Source organism: Bombina bombina, chromosome 12 (genome assembly GCF_027579735.1).
Source record: "Bombina bombina isolate aBomBom1 chromosome 12, aBomBom1.pri, whole genome shotgun sequence".
Classification (NCBI taxonomy): Eukaryota; Metazoa; Chordata; class Amphibia; order Anura; family Bombinatoridae; genus Bombina; species Bombina bombina.
Window position 1 is genome coordinate 38789346 of NC_069510.1, and position 19084 is coordinate 38808429.

At 39.2% G+C, this 19084-nt stretch overlaps 1 protein-coding gene across 3 annotated transcripts in view; it reads right to left on the reverse strand.

Annotated features, from left to right (window-relative positions):
- The window catches only part of FBXW5 (F-box and WD repeat domain containing 5), a 256286-nt gene that overhangs the window by 56103 nt on the left and 181099 nt on the right, over nt 1-19084 (reverse strand). For all 3 annotated transcript variants that reach the window (XM_053695329.1, XM_053695327.1, XM_053695328.1), the window contains exons 4-5: nt 18062-18236; nt 15374-15522 (exon numbers count right to left, since the gene is read on the reverse strand). In XM_053695329.1, the coding sequence (XP_053551304.1) occupies nt 15374-15522; nt 18062-18236 (324 nt within the window). The remainder of the gene's footprint in view (nt 1-15373; nt 15523-18061; nt 18237-19084) is intronic.

Genomic DNA, 19084 nt, shown 5'->3' on the forward strand with positions numbered 1-19084 from the left:
CTAGTTTTGTAACCAAAAGGTAGGATATTGTTACAATCAAATGTTTGTTTGTATTTGATTGATTTTTTTAAAAAATTAATAAAAAACATAAAATTATGCTTACCTGATAATTTAATTTCCATTGAGGGGAGGAGAGTCCACAGCTCCATTCATTACTGTTAGGAATTAAAAACCTGGTCACCAGGAGGAGGAAAAGACACCCCAGCCAAAGGATTAAATACCTCCCACACTTCCCTTATCCTCCAGTCATTATGCCGAGGGAACCAGGAACAGTAGGAGAAATATCAGGGTATAAATGGTGCCAGAAGAGTATTAAATTCAGGTCCGCCCATCGGAGACACGGGCGGGAGCTGTGGACTCTCCTCCCCTCGATGGAAATGAAATTATCAGGTAAGCATAATTTATTTTTTCTATCTAAAGGGGAGGAGAGTCCATGGCTTCATTCATTACTGTTGAGAACATATACCCAAGCTCTAGAGGATACTGAATGAAACCGGGAGGGTAAAAAGGCGGACCCTAATCAGAGGGCACCACAGCCTGCAAAACCTTACTCCCAAAAACAGCTTCCACAGAAGCAAAAAGGTCAAATTTGTAAAACTTTGTAAAAGTGTGTAAGGAGGACCAGGTAGCCGCCTTACAAATTTGCTCCATCGAGGCCTCATTCTTGAAGGCCCAAGATGAAGCCACAGCTCTAGTTGAATGAGCCGTAATCCTCTGAGGAGGCTTATGTCCCGCTGTCTCATAAGCCAAGCGAATCATACTCCTTACCTCCTTAGAAGAAGAAATGTTAGGACAAAAGGAAGGAACAATAATTTCCTGATTGATGTTACGGTTAGACACCACCTTGGGGAGAAACCCCAACCCAGTGCGCAATACAGCCTTATCTGCATGAAACACCAGATAAGGAGGGTCACATTGCAAGGCAGCTAGCTCAGATACTCTACGTGCCGATGCAATAGCCAACAGGAAGAGAACCTTCCAGGACAAAATCTTAATGTCTATGGAATGCATAGGTTCAAAAGGAACCCTCTGCAAAACCTTAAGGACTAAGTTTAGGCTCCAAGGCGGGGAGCTCAGCGAGTCTCCTATGCAACAAAACTGATAATGCCGAGATCTGTCCCTTTAAAGAACTAGCAGCAAGACCCTTCTCCAAACCATCTTGGAGAAAAAAAAAAGAATCCTGGATACCTTCACCTTATGCCAAGGATATCCATGCTTCTCACACCAGGACAAGTAAGTCCTCCACACCTTATGGTAGATGTGACGAGTGACTGGCTTCCTTGCCTGAATTAGAGTATCAATCACACTTTCAGAAAAGCCTCTCTTGGCCAAGACTAGGCTTTCAATCTCCACGCAGTCAGCCTCAGAGAATCTAGATTTTGATGCTGAAAGGGGCCCTGTGAAAGCAGATCCCTGCGACAGGGTAACCTCCACGGCGGAGAGGATGACATCCCTACCAGATTCGCAAACCACGTCCTCCGCAGCCACGAAGGAGCAATCAGAATGTCCGAGGCCCGCTCCTGTTTGATGCGTGCCACTATGTGAGGTAGAAGTGGTAACGGAGGAATAATGTAAGCTAGGCTGAATCTCCATGGAACCACTAAGGCATCTATCAGCTCTGCCTGGGGATCCCTGGACCTCGACCCGTATCAAGGTAATTTGCAATTGAGTCTGGACGCCATGAGATATATCTCCGGCGTTCCCCATCTGTGACAAATCTCCGCAAACACTTTGGGGTGAAGAGACCATTCCCCCGGATGGAAGGACTGTCTGCTGAGAAAGTCCGCTTCCCAGTTGTCCACACCCGGAATGTGAATCGCTGAGAGCGAGCAGTCGTGGGACCCCACCCACTCCAGAATCCGAGACACCTTCCTCATCGCAAGGGAGCTCCTCATACCCCCCTGATGGTTGATGTAAGCCACCGAGGTAATGTTGTCGGTCTGGAATCTGATAAAAACCGACCGATCCCCGAGAAGGCCAAGCCTTTAGAGCATTTTAGATTGCTCGTAGTTCTAGGATGTTGATCGGAAGGAAAGACTCCTCCCTGGACCACTTTCCTTGTGCCATCCTGGCCCCCCAAACAGCTCCCCATCCTGACAGACTGGCGTCCGTGGTCGCAATCTCCCAGAACAGTCTCAAGAAGGATGTCCCCATGGACAGCTTCTCCGGACGACTCCACCAAGAGAGGGAGTTCTGAGTCCGAGCATCCAGGGATATCAGCTGTGATAGATCTGAATGATCGCCATTCCACTGTCTTAACATACACAATTGAAGAGGTCTGAAGTGGAACCTGGCGAATGGGATGACATCTATGCTCGACACCATGAGACCTATCACCTCCATACATTGAGCCACCGATGGGCTTGAGGAGGACTGAAGGGCAAGACAGGTGGACGCAAGTTTCCTGCGCCGCTGATCTGTGAGAAATATCTTCATGGATATATAGCCTATTATCGTGCCCAGGAACTCCACCCTGTTGCTGGGAACCAGAGAACTCTTTCCTGAGTTGATCTTCCAACCGTGAGATTGGAGCAGAAGCCCTCGAATGATCCTCTGCGAGGCTGTGCGACGGCGCCTGAACCAGGATGTCGTCCAGGTAAGGCGCCACCGCAACACCTCTGGATCTGGCCACTGCAAGTAGCGCCCCCAGAACCTTCGTAAGACTCTCGGGGCCATCACCAGACCAAAGTGAAGGTTCACAAACTGGAAGCGCTGGTCCAGAAATGCAAATCTTAGGAACCTGAAGTGATCCCTATGAATTGGCAGATGAAGGTAAGCGTCCTTCAAGTCTATAGTCGTCATGAACTGTTCCTCTTGAACTAGGGGCAGAAGAGATCTGATCGTTTCCATTTTGAACGATGGAAAACTCAGAAATTTGTTTAAACACTTTAGGTCCAGAATTGGGCGGAACGTGCCCTCCTTCTTTGGAACCACAAAAAGGTTGGAATAGTACCCTAAACCCCTTTCGGCTAGGGGTACTGGTACGATAACCCCGAGAGAGCCAAGATCTCTCACACAATCTAGAAAGACCTCTCTCTTCTCCAGTCTTGAAGACAGGTTTGACAGGATGAATCTGCCCTCGGGCGGATGGGATCTGATCCCTATCCTGTAACCCTGGGAGACAACTTCTAGCACCCAAGGGTCCTGAACATCCTGCAACCATGCATCTGAGAATAGAGATAATCTGCCCTCTACGTGATCCGGAGACCGGTCGGGGGCTGCCCCTTCATGACGATTTCGTCTCGGCGGGCTTCTTGTTCTGCTTGGACTAATTCCAAGATTGAGCCGGCCTCCAAGATCCCTTGGACTGGTACACTTTCGTGGAGGGTTGCTGGCGCTGGGCCTTGTCCGCACAAAAGGGACGAAAAGTAGATCCATTAGGCTTAGCCTTCTTATCCTGCGGTAGGAAAGCTCCCTTGCCTTTGTAATCGTAGATATAATCGAATCCAATCCTGGACCGAACAGGATCTTTCCCTGAAAAGGCAGGGACAACAGCCTTTCATTAGAGGTCATGTCCGCAGACCAAGATTTTAGCCACAGAGCCCTGTGAGCTAAAACAGAAAAACCTGACACTTTAGCATTCAGGTGAATAATTTACATATTGGCATCACAGATAAAAGAATTAGCTACCTTCAGTGCCTTAATCTTCTCCTATATCTCGTCGATGGAAGTCTCCCCCTCGACCATTTCACACAGGGATTCACACCTGTTATGCATATCTGTGTATGTTGTGTATATATGTATATTTAAGGTGTTTTTAAGGTGTTTTTTTTTATGGAAATTTTTTGGTAAGAATTGTTTTTTGGTTATAAAGTAGTATCTGAGGTTAGAGGCCTCCAAGAGATACATGATTACATGGTACCTGAGGTTAGAGTCCTCTGAATTATACATGTTCATTGTTTTTATTTATTAGATATGGTATCTGAGGTTAGAGTCCTTTGAATGATACATATTTATTGGTTTCGGAGGTTAGAGGCCTCCAGTGACATATGATGAGGTTAGAGGCCTCCAGTGACATATGATGAGGTTAGAGGCCTCCAGTGACATATGATGAGGTTAGAGGCCTCCAGTGACATATGATGAGGTTAGAGGCCTCCAGTGACATATGATGAGGTTAGAGGCCTCCAGTGACATATGATGAGGTTAGAGTCCTCTAGAGACATATGTTTTTATTGGTTAAAATATAGTATTTTTAAGGTTAAAACGGAGTTCGAGTCTCTGTTGGAATATAAGGATTTAATGTGGTATTTGAAGTATATAGTGTTGTATGCGGTATATATGTTGTAAAATAAAGGGGTATAATTCGTAAAATTTATTGCATCTTATCCATAAACTCTGGTATCAGCCTGGAAATTGTTTTGCTATCTTTGTCTATGCGCAATCTGTTGCTGTATTGCATTTGTTTTTCTGCTTGCACATTTCAAATTGCTGTATTGCCTTTGCATTTTCTAATTGCTTTTAAAGTTTGCTTTTTTTGCTATATACTTACTGTGCTGTTTTGTGCTTAAAATATATATTAAGTGACTGTGCATTTTATTACTGCTGCTCTTTTTGTGTTGTTAAAGAAGAAGTTTATTTCAGGCAGAAAAGCACCCACTCTAGAGAGGGAGGGGGGATCATAAAAAGATCTGTCAGTGAGCAGCTGTGTAGAGTCAGTGAAGAGAAATTTAAAAAAACTGTTCCGTTGTATGTGTGTGCAGTAATGAAAGGGAGATTTAAGTGTAACAAATTTAATTATTTGAAATGTATTTATCTGAATTTGTGAGGAAATGGCCAATCTTTTCAGACTCAGATATATACAAATACATTTTAAAATTGGAGGAAAATTAATAAATATATGTTTTCCTGAAAAAAAAAAAAAAAAAAACACAAAGAGAGGGGGAGTGAATCTCTGGTATGCGAGATGAAATGAGCTTGTCTGTATAGCTGTACAAGAAAATATGTTGTAATGTTATTTTATATACCTGTATTTTAAAGTCACCAGCATGTTTTAAGTATGTGGTATTCATGTGCAGTTTTAGTTTTAAATGATAATTGTGTGGCAAGTAACGGCTTTGAGAGTGGCTTTGAAAGTGCGATGGTGTGTGATTTTTTTGTCACGCTCTGGTAAAAATGAAACTGTTTCTGGAATGATTAATAGGTTGACGTATGTTGTATTTGTAAGGTCTGTGCACAGAGTTGGTGCACCCAATGACATATAGTTATAAGCTGTAATTGAAAGTTTATTTAAAAGTGCGTCCGTTTTTGTTGCAAGTAAATTAATCTGCAGGGCATGCTACAAATACAGAGGTGAAATTTGTGTGGTAAATCATACAAGCAGCCTAAATTATGGTTAGAATATACATATGTAATTTACGTAATGAATGGTTAGTCCTTAAAGGGACAGTGTACTGTAAAATTGTTTTATATTAATGTATTTGTAATGACTTGTGATATAAGCTGAATAGTTTCAAATGTAGGAGAAGTTGCATTTGCAAGTTTGTGTATATATAAAGTAAATTGTAATGGGTTGAATTGTTTGTCTGTAAAATCAGAACTCAGTGTGTAGACAGAGCACTAGAAAATTGTCATTTTATTAGCAGCAATAACACTGTATTAGTAGTTTGCAAAATATATATTTTTTGGGACCTTTCTTTGTATTCTTTTTAAATCTGCCATTTAGTTAGTAGATATTTCTTTTGCAGTGTAACTGAATTCTCTCTGTAATGCAAACTAATTGATAAGTTGTCTACAATCTTAGTGTTACGATCTGTGAGACTAAAAAAAAAAAAAAAAAAAAGACAGAGGAGTGAAAATATTTAAAGGGATATAAAATCTGAGATTTTAAGGAAATATTTACAGAGAAGACAATGAGGTTTACTGTAAGCCTAACACTAGTATATTTAACTGTGTCAGCAGTTTCAATTAAAGATCATTTTTAATTTGAGTAAAATGTCCCTTTAACTAGCCTGCATCCCACTGTGTGTTTTTATGCTGGTTATGCTTGCTTAGGCTATTTAATGAATGTCAGTATACATGTTTATTATAAGTAAGGCCAATGACTCATTGGGAATAATTTAAAGGGGAAATTTTTATTATTATTTTTTTTTGTAGAAAGCTTATTTTATTTTTTGTTATATACATTTGTTACATTTGGCTAGAGAGCTGCAGAATGGTGAATGTCAAATTGTAAACAGAGTTGTTATTGAAATTTTGGTTGTGTAGGAGTATAGCCTGGATTCTAGCAGCTTTTCACAAATTATTTGTGCCACATCTGATTTACTTAAAGGGACAGTCTACCATATAATTGTTATTGTTTTGAGGATGGATGGTCCCTTTATTGCCCATTCCCCAGTGTTGCATGGCCAACACAGTTGTATTGGTATGCTTTTTGCCTCTGTAGTTGCCTTGTGTCTAGGGGCATTCTTCCAGCTCCTGGTCACATGACTGTGACTGTTTATGGTCTGTTGTCTTGAATTTAGCATTGTTTTGTGCTGAATCTTAAATGACCCCCTGTGCCTGAACACAGTGTTATCTATATGGCCCACGTGTATTTTGTCTCTCTGTGTTGGAAAGAGATTTAAAAAGCCTGTTATAAGAGGCAGCCCTCAAAGGCTTAGAAATTAGCATATGAGCCTACCTATGTTTAGTTTAAACTAAGAACACCAAGAAAAAATTTGATGATAAAAGTAAATTGGAAAGTTGATTAAAATTAAAAGTCATATCTGAATAATGAAAGTTTAATTTATACTAAAATGTCCCTTTAACAGTGGATTTGCATGGTGCATGCGAGCAGGAGCTATATAGAACAGTGGCTGTATCATTATTATCTAATTATTCCCAAAATTGGATACTTAGGTGTTTGTGTGTTCTTTTGTAAATTTATGGTTAGGGATTTTATTTGTAAATATGCAACTGGAGTTTATTGATCTTCTGAAGTGATTGCATCATTAGTATGATATCATAGAATTGTACATGGTAGAATTTGCAGAACCACGGCATAGATGGTTGTTTTAGGATTTTAATTATTTTGTAGTGTTTTGCGAGTGCTGCGTTTCAGGGAATGGCAGAATTGGTTTTGAATTTCAGGTTAATTTTGGTTGTTAAAAGTTTGTGTCGGCTGTTCATGTTTTGTTTTGTAAAATGGACAATTGGTTTAAATGTTTTCTAAGAGAATGTTGTGTTTTTATTTTTCGTGAATGCGTGTGGTAAGGTGCTGTATGAATGGAATATTGCATGTGGAGGTGTATTTGATTTTGCTTGCTATTGAGAATTGTATTCTGCATGCATGAGTGGAGTGGATAATTTGTCTTTTTGTTTTTTGTTATGTTGTGTTTGCATGCCACATGGGATGTTTCACGCAAACAAGGGGGAAGTATTGATGAGTATCTTTATGTGATAGTGGTGATTGTTTTTAAGTAAGAAGGTGAACCTAAAACGTTTTGAATCTTCTCTTACAATGTTATTGCCTAACCACCAGCTGTGCCCTATATTTTTCTATATTTGGTTCTTAACACTATATTTGTATTTGCAGGATGAGATCATGCAGCTGTATCCAGAAATTAACCAACACTAACGGAATTATTTTTGAGTTTTTTTCCATATTTAGGTAAAATCTGTACAGATAAAAGTCCATAAGTGCACTCTTCAAAAGATTAAAGATTGAAAGCAAGTAAACCTTTAAAGAAAGAAAAGAAGAAAATGAAAGACCTTTTGTCAAGCTTGTTTTAACCACCATACTGCAGTAAAAAAAAAAAAAAAAAAAAAAAAAAGTCACTGAACTATCTTTGGATCCATTCTTTGCTTTGCATGCTGGTACCAGCCCCAGAACTGGACTCTGGGTAATCCATGACTGTCTCCTCTGATGTGTGTCTTCAGGACATAAAGACTATCCTTCTCTGGACTGTGCCTTATCGCTCGATATGGAGGTCCTGCTGTTACAGGGTCAACCAATTAAATTAGGGGAGTATTGTTTTAACTTGATTCCTTATACTGTTTGTTTTTGTAGTTGTTTTATTTTTATTGAACATATTAGGTATAAGAGGTCATATGCTTCATTGGTATTAGTGCACATTGTAGTTTATGTGCTTAACATAGTAATTTTTAGATAAAGGTAACTGTGAACTGTGCAGTATTGTACCCTATTGAATGGCCCACTGAGTATAAAAATATGTTTCAGAAAAATGCTGCAATATATCATAATATCTTAGACCCTTCACCCTTTAGAACATAAGGAGGACACGTCTAAGCTAGAAGTTTATAGTAAATATACAGAGAACTGTTTGTTTCAGGGAATAGCCTAATTATAGTTTATGAAAGTAAATGTATTTTTCCCTTTTATTAATTAGTATGGTATCTTTTCACTTGCGTAGTATTCATGAAGTATCATTTAAAAGTGTATAGAGAAGTTGTAAATTATTCTCTGAGAAATGTCAATGTATTTAGTTTGTATTGTATATCAACAATGTTTTGTTTGATTTTTAATGACATAGGATGAAAGTGACGTTTTATTTGGACATAATTGTGATTGTATTGCGGTGTGTACTCATCCTGTACTGTTTCTGTTTGCTTCCTAGACTCCCTGTGACTCGAGTGTTTGCTTGCCATGGGTATCCACTGGTTGCCTTGTCTACCCCATGAACAAACCATCAGATTTCCAGTATCTCCCTGCGGAAGAACCGTGGATAAGCGCCCCTATTGCAAATGAACTGTTGGAGAACTGTGTTATAGCAAAGTGTCAAGGTGCAGCGCTCTCAAATGGACAAAGACTGTTCTTAAAGTGATCAGAGGCCACCTAGAGACAGTTGTGCTGTTGCTATGTCATGCTTTAAAAGGAACTGTTGGACATATTGGGGGTGCTAGCAATGCAGGTGGAGAGATAGAAGATGCAGAGTTGTTTGGGGGTAGATGGGGGGCTGGTTGGGTCTCTGTGCCGGTGGACCGGTAGTTTTGGGAAGGCTGGAAGATAGATGGAAGGTATTGGAGGGACTGTACCGATATGCAGTGACAATTAGCCTATAAAAGTATATCATAATATAAGGCTTTACTACTTTTCTATGTCAGTCTATTTTTATGTTATTCTGTTAGAATAAAAGGATGGTATGTTAGGGGTAATATGAACCTGACGGCAGCCATCTTGTTCCCCGCAGCCATCTTGTGATGATTAGCATCCATTTTGTAATGATTAGACTTTTATTATAGTGGTTTATTATGTAGTAAGAAATATGCTGATGTTAGGGAGACTTGCATAGATATAATAGCCCTGAGAATGACCCTGAAGATGTGCATTGTTATCTCTACAAGATGTCAAACGGCTGTGATTTGTGCTGGGCTAGGAGGCCCAGTTACTGTGTATTCCTGTAGAAATGACTCCCTAACACTCCTTTTATTCCAATTATATTTTCTATGAGTTTCTTTGTTCTTATAGAAATACCATGTGAAATGATGTAATTATGAATATGTCACTTGTTAAACCTATATGCTGTAACTCTTGTCTGCAAGGATATCTGACAAATGTGATGTACAACTTACAGGATGCCAGATGTTTTTCCTCATCTTAGAAATGAGCTAATGACTACAGATTTCAATGTATTCTGAAAGGTATATAAGCTCGCTATCCTGAACAATAAAATTAGAGCTGTTCAACAAACATATTCTTGTGTGTTCTCTGAACGGCTCTCCAAGTACTTGAAAATACTTTGCAGGGTAGATACCAGAGTCCTGAAGCAGAGGAGAACAAGAGGGTCCTGGTCCTAGAGGAGTCTCCTTACAACACCAATATGTCGCAGATCCATCGACCGCCGCAACGGCCGCTGCTGGCTGAAAAACAAACCCCGTGTGCTGAAACATCTTTCTCAACATGTTCTCCAGCTTTTTATGCATGTGCTCTTTAAACGACAAACTATCATCGAGTGAAATAGTCGTCCGCTTTGCGAGCGTAGAAATGGCCCCATCCACCTTAGGAATGGTCCCCCACAACTCAAGCTTAGAGACCGGAACGGGGAACAGTCTTTTAAAAAAAGAAGAAGAAGAAGAAGAAGGGGAAGGGGAAAAGGATGACCACAATTGCTCCCATTCATTCTTAATAATATTTGCCATCTTAACGGGAACCAGGAAGGACTGAGGCACTACCCTGTCCTTGTATACCTTGTCAAGCTTAGGAATCGCAGGTTCCTCCGGTATCTTAGGTTCCGGAACCTCCAGAGTAGCAAGCACCTTTTGTAGCAGAAAGAGCAAATTCTCCATCCTAAACCTATAACCAGGCTCCTCCGCCACCGGAGGTTTAGATGACGCGGACTCCGACCCAGATGGGGCCTCCTCCGAAGAGTCGGAGTGGGCCTCGTCATCGTATAGAGCCTCTGGATCAACCATCGGCATGGACAAACCCTGGGCCGGGCCGCTATGATAAACTCTTGCGCTTAGCAGAACGTGGTAAGGCATGGATCACTTTCGAAGCCGCCAATTCCAGTTGGCATAAAAAGATTTAATTGGTTCCTTCTAGGAACTTCTTTGCTTACAAACCTTATGGTGTGTTTTGTTTTTAGCAATGTGACAAACACAACTGTGTCTAAATTATTTAACTCATTCCCAGTTCTCTGTTCATTTATCTCAATCTTTTCAGTTATTTTGTACAAATTCCACATGAAAGGAAAATGACATTGCAAAGTCTTTTGGCCAACAAATCTCTTCCGAAGGAGTAACGGTTGGACCCCGGGGCGCTGCATGTGCAATCTGAGATGAATGTAGGAAACGCATCTCCTGGGACGAAGAACCCTCAGAGATGGACGGCTCAGTAGTACTAGACATCCGTTTACATTAAGATGTTGTAACTTTATCAAGGCATGTGGAACATAGTTGAGCAGGCTGATATACCAGAACCTCCTCACAATAAACACAGGAATGAGACTTTATTAAGGAAGGAGAGCCGTCCAACGCGTCAGAGTCCTCCATCGCTTGCGCGTTTGGTTAGACTAACTTTATTTATTAAAAAGGCACCTTTATACCACCAATGGCCGGGGCACTCACCACCTCCCAGGATCCAGACTACAGAAACGCTACATCTCCGGCTCCACAGATCAACAGGAAAGGATAGATAGCCACACCCAGTCACATGGAATGCCTGGCAGGACCGCCCCTGCACTAGGGAAAAACGCGCCAAAAAATGGTCGCGCAAAGTTTCCTCAAGTAACCTGAAAGTTCCACACATTGCCAGAGCCTCATTTCGCACATAACGCAGCAATGACACAATAAACAATATCATGTATAACCCCCCCCCTGTTCAATAATCCCCCTTCCAGGAATATTAACCCTTGATTCTGTAAAGATAAAAAGGCACCACACTGTGATCCTGTTTTCTATGTTATCACTATTAATAAAAAATGAAACGATCTTACCAGAATCTATGCCGCAGAACAGTAACACGGCCCTTCAAGTGTGACAGGTTAGTAGCCTCGCTCCTGACATGGACTTGAGTGAAGAAAGCAGGCAGCGAAACTCGTCAACGCTGATTGATTATGGATCTGTTAATATGAGTCGGGATGGTTTCGCAGAAAGACTCCCTGCATCTCCAGACTCTAACTTTCGGCCAGGTTCTCACTGAGAGGCTGACAGGACTACTTAAAACTCCAGACCCACTGCGAAGAGTACTACCCTCCATAAGAGAGACTATTCCGAAACTCAGGCACTCCTCTGCCATCCTCCTGTGACAAAAAGCAAAGAATGACTGGGGGATAAGGGAAGTGGGGGGAGGTATTTAAGCCTTTGGCTGGGGTGTCTTTGCTTCCTCCTGGTGGCCAGGTTCTTAATTCCCAACAGTAATGAATGAAGCCGTGGCTCTCCTCCCCTTTAGATGGAAATTATTATTTTAAAAAAAAAAAAAAAAGTTCCCCAATATAAATGATTAAACGTTTTCTGATGTTGATTTGTCAACATATTAACATAGTTCCGATGTGAACAAATAAGTAAACATTTTAATCACACGATCATTTATGCAATCGCATGATTTCAATAATGGGATCGTGCCAATGACGCTAGGCACCCCCTCCAGCCTGCGATCTCATTCAGGAAGTGCCTATGGCTTCAGTACAGCCAAACGGCTAGGATGTCCCATGCCGTCCTGACGACTCTAAAGCCCAGCGCAGTTAAGACAGCATGGAACGTCCTAACGGCGGGAAGGAGTTAAAATGTTATCATCATAACGGACAATAACAATGTTGCAGCATTCTCAGCAACAAAATAAGAGAGGTCACCAGATCATTTATACAGTGTTTAAATTAGTCTAAATGAGCGATTTATCATTCAGCTATAACCTCCTGAGCATCATAACATTCAGTTCTTCTCTTTAGCACCCCCCCCATTTTACCATGTGTGACCTTGGATGATCAGCTTTGAGATATGGGTGTAGGTCCATGAACATAATCACACTGTCTCCAACATTGAACTGATACATACATTCAAGAGATAGTGGTACTACCTGCCAACCTACATCAATATCTAAAAGCCAAAACAGAAATGAATTAATTGGCCATTGCATGTAATGCTTGCACTATTTTTAAACAGATTTATATTAGGAGACCGTTTCAATTACATATTTTCTGTGGTCATACAGATTACTGTTTTATTAGAATGTCCTTTAAAGGGACACAAGTCAAAATTAAACTTACATCAGTCAGATAGAGCATGCAATTTTAAATAACTTTCCAATTTACTTCCATTATTAGTTTGTTCTCAGTTTTTATATTTGCACAATTTATGAGGCACCAGTTCCTACTGAGCAGGTGTAAGATTACATAGTATAGGGGTCTGTAATTGGCTGGTGGCTGTCACATGATACAGTGGGCAGGGAAATAGAAGCAATTATTGAAAATTTCTCCGAAAGAAATCTACTGATAATATGAAACCCAGAGTAAGTGCTATTGTATTGTCTTTACAATGGATACCTAGGTATTAATTTGCTCAACCTTCCATTTTTTTAAAAACAAAAAGCACAATCTACAAATATATTGCCCAGCCTTAAAGGGACATTAAACACTAAATAAAGCATTGCTTGAATGATGTATTAAGAGCAAAATTAGCCTGAGAATTATTTGTAAAGGTATTTTTAAAAATTATATTCTTTAAATATTGAAAAAAAATAGGGTTAAAGTTAATGTTTATAAAGTAGTGGGCGCCGCCATATTGTAACTTAAGTTACACTGAGGCCAATTAGGAATGGTTATATTGATATCTTGAGCTGTTTAATGTCCCTCTAAACTACCTGTATTATCATTGCAAATTTATGTGTAGTGTGATAGGAGCGCCTAAAGGTGGATTCCTGCTGCTAAAAAAGTTCTTCCCTCAAAGAGAACTAAATGGTGGATAAGAAGAAAAAATGGGGTTTATTTAGCAGCGCTAAAAAAAGCTAGGAAATGATGATACCAATCTAATTTATGTTTTATACAATCTAGTTTATTTAAAAATTCTTATAACACATAAAAACAACAGCAAATGCTTTTCCTAATTAATAAAGGGACGTCTCCCTTATACAACACTTATAAAAACAGACTAGAACCATATAATCCTAGAATTCCAGATATAAAGGAATTAATTCTATAGATAACATATGGCAAGCAACAAATTTCTAAGATAAATGGTGAATTGAATATTTAAAAGGCACAAATGTATCAATCCTAATAGCTTTACAGTTCTTCAGTAACAAATACAGTTATAAAGTTACACAGTTACTTTCCTTGGACATATAATTGGCTCAGGTGTGCTGGATAGTTAAAAAGGCAAAAAACAGCCAATATTCTGATTTAGGTGCCAAAGCAATCGTGGTTAATGGAAATGGTTAATTTAACAGATGAATACCTTGATGTCTTTAAAGTTCAGTTTGCGTGTTTTAAAAAACGTAGTGCAAATTAGTGTAGAGGTACCTTAATCTGTCCTGGTTGCAACCGCTGATATTCTTCACTGTGAGGGATTCACAGACTGTTTGTTCCTGGTGCTTCTGATAAGTCACCTGACCTTCTCTTTGATTCAGAGGTCAGGGGTGATGATCCGTTCTGGTGATGTAGTTATCTTTTTTTTGTTTTCCTTTCTTCTTATAGCCCAAATATTGTTTTCATCTGGGTTCCCTCAGACTTCTTAAGGTTTGAAGAAATCTTTGGTCAGTGTTTAGCAGTAACACCGTATTCCCTGAAGTTACCAAAGGTAGATTTTAACTTGCAGGGTCAGGAGAAAAGTTTAAAGTTGCAGGGTCACACAGCTTTGTGACAGTAGTAAATGAAGTTTAGTAGAATGTAGCAGGTCCCATTCAACGCGTTTCACCCTTCTAGGTATCCATTCTTGATAAAGCCCAGAAGGGTGAAACGCGTTGAATGGGACCTGCTACACTCTACTAAACTTCATTTACTACTGTCACAAAGCTGTGTGACCCTGCAACTTTAAACTTTTCTCCTGACCCTGCAAGTTAAAATCTACCTTTGGTAACTTCAGGGAATACGGTGTTACTGCTAAACACTGACCAAAGATTTCTTCAAACCTTAAGAAGTCTGAGGGAACCCAGATGAAAACAATATTTGGGCTATAAGAAGAAAGGAAAACAAAAAAAAGATAACTACATCACCAGAATGGATCATCACCCCTGACCTCTGAATCAAAGAGAAGGTCAGGTGACTTATCAGAAGCACCAGGAACAAACAGTCTGTGAATCCCTCACAGTGAAGAATATCAGCGGTTGCAACCAGGACAGATTAAGGTACCTCTACACTAATTTGCACTACGTTTTTTAAAACACGCAAACTGAACTTTAAAGACATCAAGGTATTCATCTGTTAAATTAACCATTTCCATTAACCACGATTGCTTTGGCACCTAAATCAGAATATTGGCTGTTTTTTGCCTTTTTAACTATCCAGCACACCTGAGCCAATTATATGTCCAAGGAAAGTAACTGTGTAACTTTATAACTGTATTTGTTACTGAAGAACTGTAAAGCTATTAGGATTGATACATTTGTGCCTTTTAAATATTCAATTCACCATTTATCTTAGAAATTTGTTGCTTGCCATATGTTATCTATAGAATTAATTCCTTTATACCTGAAATTCTAGGATTATATGGTTCTAGTCTGTTTTTATAAGTGTTGTATAAGGGAGACGTCCCTTTATTAATTAGGAAAAGCATTTGCTGTTGTTTTTATGTGTTATAAGAATTTTTAAATAAAATAGATTGTATAAAACATAAATTAGATTGGTATCATCATTTCCTAGCTTTTTTTAGCGCTGCTAAATAAACCCCATTTTTTCTTCTTATCATTGCAAATGTCATTACATTCGTTGTAAGTGATAAGGAAGATGGTAGCAGCCCATGTGGGCCAGGCGACACTGGCAAAGCTCTAAAGAATAAGAATTACCTGGTAGGCATTGTTCAGCCACAGAACAGAGCAGGATGTGACCCTTCCCATGCGATACAGGTTCCCTGAGATAAGGTGGGTGTTATTTAACCAGCAACCGAAAACGTCATACGGTTTATTTCTTACTCTCGACAAAAGCGTAAAGTCATCTGCATTGGAAAAGAGCAAAACCTGAAATTATTGTCTGCACAGGCAAAACAGAAAAATAAAGTAATTTGACAGCATAAAAAGATTTAATTGGTTCCTTCTAGACACTTCTTTGCTTACAAACCTTATGGTGCGTTTTGTTTTTAGCAATGTGACAAACACAACGGTGTCTGAATTCTTTAACTCATTCCCAGTTCTCTGTTCATTAATCTCAATCTTTTCAGTTATTTTGTACAAATTCCACATGAAAGGAACATTACATTGCTGAATTAACTTAAAGGGACAGTCTACACCTTGGTCATTTTAACGTTTCACCTTAGATTAAGCTGCAAATAGCCTCCTTCAGCGTTTTCTATATCATGCAGAGGGAATGGTAAAAAAGTAATTTAAAAATGAAAATTGTTTCTGGCCACTTTGAAATGGCTCCTAAGCTCAGCCCACTGATGACATCATAATCTGGGCAGCATATAGCATCCAATCACAAAAGGCCCAATAGTTGGATTCAACAGACTGTCAGTGCTATTCAGCAGAGTGACTAGATGCAGCCCAGATAGTGATGTCATCAGTGGGTGGAGCTTGTCAACCATTTCAAACTGGCCAGAAACAATATTCATTTTAAAATAACTTTTTTACCATTCTGGATGGATATAGAAAGGGGTGCAGGAGGCTATTTGCAGCTTAATCTAAGGTAAGACTTTAAGATGACTAAAGGTATAGACTGTCCCTTTAAAGGGCCATTATAGTGAAAAATACATGCTCCAGTTTGCTAGGGTACATAATGGTTTCACTAGTGACCCTGCAATGCTATGTGTTTAAAACCCACAAAAGGGTTTAAACACATAGCTAAAGTGCTTCTCGGGAGCCACAGAGAAACGCCACTGATCCAAACATTAGTGCCAGTCTCACAACCCCCTTTGCGTGGTTAAACAAACAGTGTTGCAGGGTCGCTAGTGATAGCTTAAATGAATTAGAGCTTCTTTTTTTTTTACTATAACGGCCCTTTAAAGTCTCTAGAAGGACTGCAGTGCAGGAGAATATTTAAAATATGAATTATTTCTTTCCACATATTTTTAATGAAACGTACCCTTATTTTGTCCTTAGTCACACAGCTTTATGTATTTATAACTAGCACTTAAACCCAACTTAAGCACTAGCAAAACAACTAGCACTTAAACCCAACTTAAGCACTAGCACAACAACTAGCACTTAAACCCAACTTAAGCACTAGCTCAACAACTAGCACTTAAACCCAACTTAAGCACTAGCACAACAACTAGCACTTAAACCCAACTTAAGCACTAGCACAACAACTAGCACTTAAACCCAACTTAAGCACTAGCACAACAACTAGCACTTAAAACCACGCCAAACCCGGAAAAATTAGCTCAGGCCTTCTAACATCTAATTGGCTGTAGTTTCTGAAGCCTTTTATTAAATCATTTTTGAAAGCTGTTAATACACTTTAATGACCCTTAAGCTGTATAATGCCGTCTTACTACAAACACAAGTCCTGATATACAACAAGACCAGAGTGCAGGAACACGGATCACATTTAGCTTCTGAGTCTCAGCTCTATTATACAAAGTTTCCACCTCTCATTCTGCTGTCTCCATTTGTCTCTTAATTCTGCCATGTGCTCCCTATCTAGTGAGTAGCGCTGCATGCGTTCTATGCGACACCTCAGTATTCTATAAAATTATTTCTGTACTTAAAAGGGACACTGAACCCAACTTTTTTCTTTAATGATTCAGATAGAGCATGCAATTTTAAGCAACTTTCTAATTTACTCCTATTATCATTTTTTTCTTTGTTCTCTTGCTATCTTTATTTAAAAAGCAGGAATGTAAAGCTTAAAAGCCGGCCCATTTTTGGTTCAGGACCTGGGTTATGCTTGCTTATTGGTTTGCAATATGTAGCCACCAATAAACTTAAAATGGGCCAAGCTCCTAAGCTTTACATTCCTGCTTTTTAAATAAAGATAGCAAGAGAACAAAGAAAAACTTATAATAGGAGTAAATTAGAAAATTGCTTAAAATTGCATGCTCTATCTGAATCATGAAAGAAAAAAAATTGAGTTTACAATCCCTTTAAGTATGAGGGTAAAAATCCTTTTTTCTAAATGTAACTAACTGCAATTATGCAGAGACTTTTAATTTTTTTTATTTTAGAAGTGGAGACAGTTCCTGAAAAGTGTCCTGTGATTTGAATATAATGTGAAGCAATTCAAAATGACATATAGGCCACCATGTACTTCACAAACTATTGCCGTCTCTGGCTCTCACGCAAGAGCAGAGCCTGTCAATCACTCTGAATGAACATGCACATGATCGGGCCTGCCCCACAAGAGCTTAAATGCAGTATCCACTGTTTAGTACACAGAGCTCATAGTAATATTACTATATTTGTTAGTAATTTGCCAACAGATTCTGCAGCCCTCTACAGGTGATACAATAAGTACAGATAAGACACCGAAAGAAGACCAATCAGAAGAATTCCTACTCCCTAGAGTTGTTTGATATCATACCTACACAGTGCGCTTACCCAGGCTTATTACTGCAATCTCTCCAGAGGAGGAGTTGTGAGGACCTACAAAGACCCCGGAAACCAGCAGGAGGGAGTTATCGGAGTTGAATTGGGAAAACTGTGTGTAGCTCCAGTGGTATGGCTTCATGTTCGCGCTGTGCAGGAGCGAGATAGGGTGTCTGGTGTTCCATATCTAGAAGACAAGGGATAGGAAACCAATATTTAAAGGGATATGTAACAAAAAATAAAATGCTAGATATAATGATGTATTCAAAGGAAAAGATTAGCCTGAGAATAATAAATGTATTGTTAAATAATGTGACTTGTTTAAATATTGAAAATATAAGGGTGAAGGTTTAGTTTCTATAAAGTAATTTAGTGTCTATGATGTAATGTGTGCTGCCATGTTGGAACCTAGGTTTTCCTCTTATCTGCTTAGGACAATTAGGCACAAATATAAAACAAGCAATAGAAGAGAATGTACAAACAATGGCTGTGTTGAATATAAAATTGTTAAAGTAACTAGCAGGGTTTCCATACAGCCTTGTTTGCATACTCTTTTTTTGTATTGCCTATTTTATATTCATCCTTAAAGGGAGAATAAAGTCAAAATTAAACTTTTCTGATTCAGATAGGAAAAATTGCAATGCACTTCCATTATCAAAAATGTGCACAATATTTTATTTGCACACTTTATGAGGTACCAGCTCCTATTGAGCATGTGCAAGAATTCACCGTATATATACATATATGATTTTGTGATTGGCTGAAGGCTGTACGTAGCTGGGAAAAAGGAAATGTCTTTGGAATGTCAGGGGGGAAAAAAATCTACTACTCATTCAAATTCAAATTTATATTTTATTATACATTTGTTGATTATGTAGTTCTGCATTTAATGTTCCTTTAACTGTCCTCAGCAGGAGAGAGAGATAAAAATAAAATCTAGGTTCCAACATGGCAGCAACCATTACTTTATACAAACTCAACGGAATTGAGAAAATATCTGAAAATGAAAACTAACGCCAAAAAATTGCGTTATTG